The following is a 7773-nucleotide window of genomic DNA, read 5'->3' on the forward strand; positions in this document are numbered from 1 at the left end:
GTTGCATTGCATAAGCTGATTGTTAGCGTTCATGGAACAATAAATGAATGCCTGTAGAATAAAGAACTCCAACCAAGGCTATAAATGCCAGTTACGTCATTTTCAGTATTGTTGGTTATATTTAAAATTTCCTTATAATAAAGCACACTTTTATAATAAATGTTTTAAGCATTGTTTTCTTTTTTATGGTTTGTCCAATGTATAAATGTAACAAAAGTCATGAGATATGTTCCATGGAAGTTACAACCCCATAGCATACAGCAGTAAGAAAGTACGGTTTTGCATGACTGTAGGTCTTTGTAAGCTTTTTAACTATTGGTTAAATTTTTAGCTCTTGTGATATGTTGCACATTATTTTGGTCATTTAGAATAACCAACTAAATATTGACTAGGGAATTTATGTGTAAAACTTTCTAATTAAAACAGCTCAAGTTTGGCTTGTGGATGTCATTATTAAATCACTAATGAGGAATCTTACTGTTGATGTTTCCATTCAAAGATGGCACCTCTTAAATACATCTGTGGCCAGGAAAGTGTTAGGAATCTGCCCCGGAGAACAAGATTCTTCATTTTGTTTTAAGTAAGTTTAAAAGGGTATTGTGTTTCTTGCTTATCAGTATGAATTGGGACTTAGCATATTTAACAAAAATACTACCTGCAATAGAAGTTGGATAAATATATTTGGGTTACTGTTAACATTGGTTACCAAGTCATGCAAAATGCTTTATGTGGAGAGTTTGCAATGAAACAAGGACTTGGGATTTCACTGAGAAGTGTAGGAGTGAGGAGTGTGCAGAGCTGTTTCTGTTTACAAAGAATGTTTCAAACAACACAGACAGCTTTGTGGAGAAGCGATATGATGATTACGTAGCTTTCTGTGGCCTTAAAACACTAAGATTGAAGGGCTTGCTCTAGGCCTTTGTTAGGCAGCTAACACTCCAGAGAGAAACAGGAGGTGTTATATGCCTGTAATCCTAGAACTCAGGAGCCAGAGGCAGACAGATCTCCTGTATTGCGGGGAAAGGCGGGGGGTCCTAAAATAAATAAATCCTATCATTGTAACTCATGAATTGTCAAAATGTAAGCTGCCAAATATACTAATTATTTTTTGGAAGATCTGTGTACCCAACGCCAAGACTATCTCTGTTTGCTGTGTACCAAAGAGAAACCATCTTCACCAAGACTGTATTGTACATCTGTGGTAGAACTTATGAGGAATTGACATTTCTTCCTTTCATGTTAAAGTCTTAGCCTATAATCCAATTAATGTCAGTTAAAAGCATAGTCTGATAGAATGCAGAGTCAATTTTGAGAGGAAATTTTTTTTTACTAACGTGTAGCACAATTAATAAAAATCCACAGACAGATATTGGAATTCAACCTGAAGATCAGAAAAGCAGAGCAGCCAGTCACTAGAGAGCCTGAGGCTTATCTCTAGGACCCACAGGTGTTAGCCAGGCGCACGCAGCCTGCACACGCGCGCGCGCGCACACACACACACACACACACACACACACACACACACACACACACACACACTGCACAGATCCAGCAAACTCTGAACAACTAACATTCGGGTGTTCATCTGGTAAGTTCCCAACCCTGCTTTGGCTGCAACCATCCTGATACAAAAACCCTGAATTATCTCTATTACCTCATTTTGGCTTCTACAGACTTGGTCTTGCTATGAAGCCTCATGTGGTCTGAAACTTAAGATTCTCCTGCCTCTGCCTCCCGAGTGCTGGGATTAAAGGCGTGAGCCACCACCGCCTGCTAGACTGTTCTCTCTTAAAGTCCAAATGAAAATAAAAACATATAACTGTTAAAGGCTCCCCATAATCAAATTTCTTGCGGCCATTGCAAGCTTAGCGTCTAAACTTGAACCCAACCTTTCTCCTACTCCCAGAACCTACATCTCTCCCATATCCCTATTTCAATTGGGGGCATGAATAATCTGTTATGTAAGCAAGAAGCCCAACAGTCTTTCTTGCTTTGTCTTCTGTTGTTTCTTCTTCCTGATTGGTATAGGGAGAAGACACTCATACATCAGCCGCCAGAGGTCTTGCTTCATGGTCATCTGAACAAAATCTAAACTTCCAGCTGCATCATTCAAGGCTATGAGACTTGCATTAACGATTCAGTTCCAAACTGGTGCTCATTGCCTTCGAGGCATTTTACTGCATGTGTTACATGAATACGTTGAACTAAGTTTATTATAAAGTAACTTGTTTCCAAGCAGTTAGGTAATATGGGGAGGTATTTGTGTGGTTTGAATATTCTATTAAAAAGCTATCTGAAACTTTGGGGATAGTCCTTTGAACTATATGGTTCATTTTCTTTCTCAGTTGTAGAATTTGTTGAATTTGTTTGATAATGAGAACAGTGATATCATGAATATTGAAGTAGATATCATGGGCGTTCTCATTTTTTTGTTTAGCAAAGTAGTAATTGTTTAAGGTATGGGGTACATAGGGAAATCACTCAATTTCACCTCTAAATAGATGAAGTAAGTTCTAAGTAGGGCTTGTCTAATTTTCAAACTATATTTTAACCACCTTTAACCATCTAAAACTTGTTTATAACAAATAAATATTCAAACTGATAATAATTTGAGATTTCCCCTCATATTTTAGCATAGATTTTATGCACGTGTACAGTGTACATACTGAGAGGGGGGTATTAAAATGATTTTTAACGTTAATCTTATTATGAAAACATCTTAAGATGACTCTGTATATCTGTTTTAGTCAAAGAGTCTAACTTACATAAGGTTTTACTAAGATCTTATTGGTCTTTGTTCTAGCTCTTGTATTAGCTGCTTTCTATTTTTTTATTATTTTGATTAACCAAGAATTAATGCTATTCATGTTAAATATGCATAAGGTGATAAGGTGCTCAGTTTCCCAAGGAAGTCAAAAGACAGTATTAAATATCTACTAAAAGGTGGGGGAATTTTAATAATTATATTTATTTATCTATGATTAAACTACTTGAATCTAACTTTTATATTTGAAGACTTGGACACAGTAAGATAAAGTATGACAAATGTTTTAAATCTTTGTATAGTTGTCAGTACTAAATATACGAATGAGAAAGATTTATGGAGTCCACAATTGATAAGGCTTCATAATTAATGTACAGTATCTTTATCAGACTTGAATTTATTCTTCCCACCTTGGTAACTTCCAGCTTTAAAAAAATGTCACCACTAAGGCTTTTAGCAAGACCTTCAAAGTGTTTTTATATTTGGCTTCCCTCTCCCCTTCTTTTAGTAACATTCAAGGGAAACTGGTGTTATAGTTTACATACTCAAGAGGGATATGGCTCACAGCTTGTGTTGATTTCAGTTTTGGAGATTACAACTTTTTGGTTTCAAGAACATGGAAATCTTTTCTTTTTTTTTTTTTTTTGGTTTTTCGAGACAGGGTTTCTCTGTGGCTTTGGAGCCTGTCCTGGAACTAGCTCTGTAGACCAGGCTGATCTCGAACTCACAGAGATCCGCCTGCCTCTGCCTCCCGAGTGCTGGGATTAAAGGCGTGCGCCACCATCGCCCGGCCCCAAAAACATGGAAATCTTACAGACATTAATTTTAAATGATTAAATATACTCCAAAGATAAAAATATTGTTTGGGTTAAGAATTTAAAAATTAAATAGAAATTAAAAATTTCTATTTTTAAAGTAATGATCACGATCACTTTTCATTAAAAGAAAAAAAACCCCACAAGCATAACATGGCTGGAATAGTCATGCTTTTTGGGATCACTACAGAATCTAAAAGACGTACATTAAAATCTTTTACTTTTTACTTAGGGGGAAAATGGCATTTTGTTGGGTTTCCTCTGGATTATTTTGAGGAAAATAATGCTTGATTACTGTATATGTAAATCTCTGCTCACTTGGGAGGGCTATTTTAGGAACAGTTTCTATTTCAAGAGTCCAAATGAAGAACTCAAAGGAATTTGAAACCTTGTTTCATTCATATACAGGTAGTATTTACTGATTCTGCTATGTAGATTTTGGGTACATTGAAAATTCAAGAGATGTAGCAGCTTGAAAGAAAGATAATTTTGCCGGGTGCACGCCTTTAATACCAACTTTTGAGAGGCAGGCAGATCTATGTAAGTTCGAGGCCAGCCTGGTCTACGGAGGGAGTTCCAGGACAGGCTCCATAGCTACTGAGAAACCCTGTCTCGAAAAATCCAAAATAAATAAATAATAATAATAATAATAAAATAAAAGGATTTTGAACTCTTTCCCCCAATCGACTTTAGCAGCATTCTTACTCATTTCCTTCCTCTCAATTGTCAGCGCATCTCTAATAATCGAAAGAAATAAAAACTAATCCATGGCTTAAATGACTAAACACTTCGGGTTCAAAGAAAGAAAGCTCAATAATGCCTAGAGTAATGCTTATAATGTGAGCAGTAAAAATGCCAATTACAGATTAGCTGCACCCAGCTGCTATGAGCAACCTCCTTTAAAGGGAAGGTAGTAACTAAAGCAGAGAAGCCATTCCCTGCTTCTGATGAGACCGCCTTAGAGAAGTCGGGAAGAACCCCTAGTGGAAACAGAGTAGAAAGACAGTTTTCTTTCTGAACCCTCAGGACGGGAGACACAGTTAAAAGAGTCACCGTAAAAACAAGTAATCCAGCAACTACGTAACTCTGGACCATACAATATAACTATATCCCTTTGTGTGAACTTAAAAGAATGTAGGCCTATTCAGAAATAACGCTTCAAACGCCTCAATTTCAAAGCAATGGTTGGTTCCCTTACCATCTGTGTAAATCTCGAGACTGCGATCGTCTCATCCCTAAACCCTACAGTGCACGCAGGGCTCTTAGCTGTGTCTCAACCCATCCCGGTTAAACTGAACATAATTGGTAAATCTTCCCGAGCTGTGGGCGTGACGAGGCAAGGACTAAGTTAAAGAATCTAGCTCATCCGCTGCGGGAGGGCAGCCCTGAATCTACCTTTGTCAACCCCATCATGCTTGGGCCGTGATTTGTAAGTGATCAAGTCCCTGGCGAGCCCGCACCGCTTCCGCTTGTGCAGTCATCTTCTTCCCCTCGCACTAAAACAATACCTTGGCCACCTGCCAAACTCTGAGCAGAAAGAGATGTTGGCTGTTTATGGCCTGGAATGGGTGCTGCAGCAGACTGAGGCTGCTCGGAGTGCTCCCGGAGGCCCAGAGGAAGAGGAGAGGCCCCCGCTTTAGAACACTCCTTTCCTCCGCCCCCTCCCTTTTGTCTGAGACACCAAAACAAACGAGCTGATACACGTGTCCCTATGACTCTTGTTTACTATCAAGACTGCGCTCTGCGCGCATCTCTGGGATATGTAGTTCAGCCAGCTCCTCCCGCCGGCAATTTCCTGAGCTAAGGAGCAAGGCTGAGACTACCAACCCACAATCCACTTCGAGAACAAAGTTTGGCTCCGGTCCCCAGCGTCTCGGCAGCGATCCAATCCAAAGCGCTTTCTGTGGTGATTGACAAGAGAGCTTCTCCAGTAAACACAACAGAAAAGTCAATACATACCCGCCCACCGAGAAGGGCCTCGGCATTGCCCAATAGGAAAGCGGAAGCTTAGAATGACAGTTCTCCTGACCAATTAAAGATGGAAAAGGCGAACGCAGGCTCAGCCCCCCGGGGGCTTCAGGGGAGGGGGAAAAGACGAAGCTTGAAAGACTTGGTAATGGCGACGGGTTTGGTAAGTAGGAAAGTTTCGGCGGAGAAGTAAACGCCACGGCGGGAGCCGCGGCGCTCGCCGGGCTCGCGGGCGGCCCTCAGGGAGTGCGCAGGCAAGCTGCTGGCGGCGCTGTCGCGACCGGCGGCCCGCGTCGTGACGGTGTGTGGTCGCGGGGCTCCGGAGGGGTGGGGGCGGGTAAGGGAGGGGCTGGAGCGGCGGGGCCGGCTGGCGGGGACTCTCGAGCTGCCGGGCACCGGACTCCCCGCGGCGAGCGGGAGCCGCGACTTCTCCGGGGCTGAGCGGTCGTGGCGCCCGGGCTCCCTGGGGGAGCCGGAGGGGGGGCTGGCGGAGGCCGGGGCTCGGCCGCGCTCGCGGTAGGGGCTGGCGGGGAAGGGGCCGGGGCAGGGGAGGGGCCTGGCGTTCTGGAGGGCTCCGGAAAGTTTGACTCGCCACTCCCAGCTGCACGGCAGAGAGGGGCGGGTGCCGGTTGCGAGCCCAGGCGGGCTGGGGGGCTCCAGGGAGGCGAAGCCGTCTCCGGGGCCCGGGCCGGGCGGGGGAGCTCGCGGAGCCGTCGGGCCCGGGGCTCATTGTTACGCAGTTTCGAATGAATGGGCTGCGAGGCGCGTGCGCGGTGGGGCTGTGCCGAGGAGTGGGGGGGGGGGGGAGAAAAACAAGCCTGGCGTCCGGACTGTGGTCACATGATGGGGGGAGGGGAGGAAGCGATGAATGGCGAAAGAGGTGGGGGTGGACTTGGCCGGTTCGGGGAGGCGCTCTTCGGCTTGACCCGGCGACGAGGCCCGCGGGCGAGGGCAGGCTCCTCCCTCGGCAGGCCGATTTAAACAAAACAAAAAGGAGTTCGGGCGAAGCCGGGATCCTTAGCCTTGGTCCTCCGTGCTCCCCGCGTAGTACACTTTGTAATTCACGCTGGACTTCTCAGCTGGAGTCGTGTGAATCACTGACAGCGGGGTGGGACACGTTTCCTGGCGCTTTGTACCTGCTGCTGGGACTCAGTAGGGTTCAAGGGAGCTTCACCTGGGGAGTGGGGCTTCTGGATGAGTTACAGTTTGAGTAGTAGAATACTTGAAACATTTATAAGTAGTGTTCTTACTACAACAGTTATCTCGAGCTGTAATTCTGTTTCCGGCGTTCCACCTCGAGCTTTAATCCTCAGCTTTGTTTTGTAAGCTGAGTATTGGGAAAAAATTTGAGTTACATTCAAAAGAAACTTAGTCGGTTTTTTGCGTTACCTTAGCGTTTTGAAAAAGAAATGATTATTTAAACATTACTTCAACTCGACTAGTAAACTTCAAAATCTTTTTAAAGTTTCACTTTATAGCTTCCGGTTTAGTTTTATAAACCTAGTTGTAGTTTCTTGCTGTGAAAACACAATGTTAAAAGCATGCCCTCTCCTTGTTTTTTTGTCATCCATTTCCCAGTTGTGCTTGCACGACTGTTGTGGTTCCTCTCTAATGCTACACCACCAAATGGTCTCTACTGTATTTTATCTTTAGGCTCTCTTCATTGTGCGGTGAAGCAGGCATATGGCGTGAACTTAGATACTGAGCCTGAAGGTTCTTTGGTGTGCGTTACAAGCTGGTCTGTGTATCGGTTGGAAATAAAGATATCAGTACTCTTTTACTCATATACGTTATCTTAAGAAGTTACTCCCTAACAGTATTAACAAGGGGAGATATTTTATGTGCTTTAAATTTCACAGTGTTCACCAAGAAGGGGAAAAGAAATCACAAAAATTAAAAAGTTAAACTGACAAATACCTGTCCAAATTAAGAAAATTTGGAACATTTTAACTGTCTGAGGTCAGTGATTAATCATGTACTTTCATATTTTGATCTGTATTTGCTTTGTACTTTACTATCATAAATTCGATTACATTTTTACTAGGAAAGTTAGAAAAGCTTATTTTCGGTCATGTCTGTAATCTCAAGCTCTTGGGAGGTACAAGCAGGGGAATGGGCCATGACCTCTACATAGTGAGCTCCAGACCAGCCTGTCTATATAAAACCATACCATCATTTATTTATTTATTTATTTATTTATTTATTTATTTATTTATTTATTTATTT

At 42.8% G+C, this 7773-nt stretch overlaps 1 protein-coding gene across 3 annotated transcripts in view; it reads left to right on the plus strand.

Moving 5' to 3' along the window:
• The first annotated feature begins 5662 nt into the window (after positions 1-5662).
• Positions 5663-7773, plus strand: part of Hbp1 (HMG-box transcription factor 1) — a 28814-nt gene continuing 26703 nt past the window's right edge. The window contains exon 1 of one of the 3 annotated variants that reach the window (XM_005343872.2): positions 5663-5710. In XM_005343872.2, coding sequence (XP_005343929.2) covers positions 5696-5710 — 15 coding nt within the window. In that variant the 5' untranslated portion in view covers positions 5663-5695. Of the gene's footprint in view, positions 5711-5734; positions 5849-6044; positions 6064-7773 lie in introns of those variants that run through there. The other 2 variants (XM_013347720.2, XM_013347723.2) reach the window with 2 other exon arrangements.

The sequence above is a fragment of the Microtus ochrogaster genome, chromosome 1, assembly GCF_000317375.1.
Source record: "Microtus ochrogaster isolate Prairie Vole_2 chromosome 1, MicOch1.0, whole genome shotgun sequence".
Taxonomy (NCBI): Eukaryota; Metazoa; Chordata; class Mammalia; order Rodentia; family Cricetidae; genus Microtus; species Microtus ochrogaster.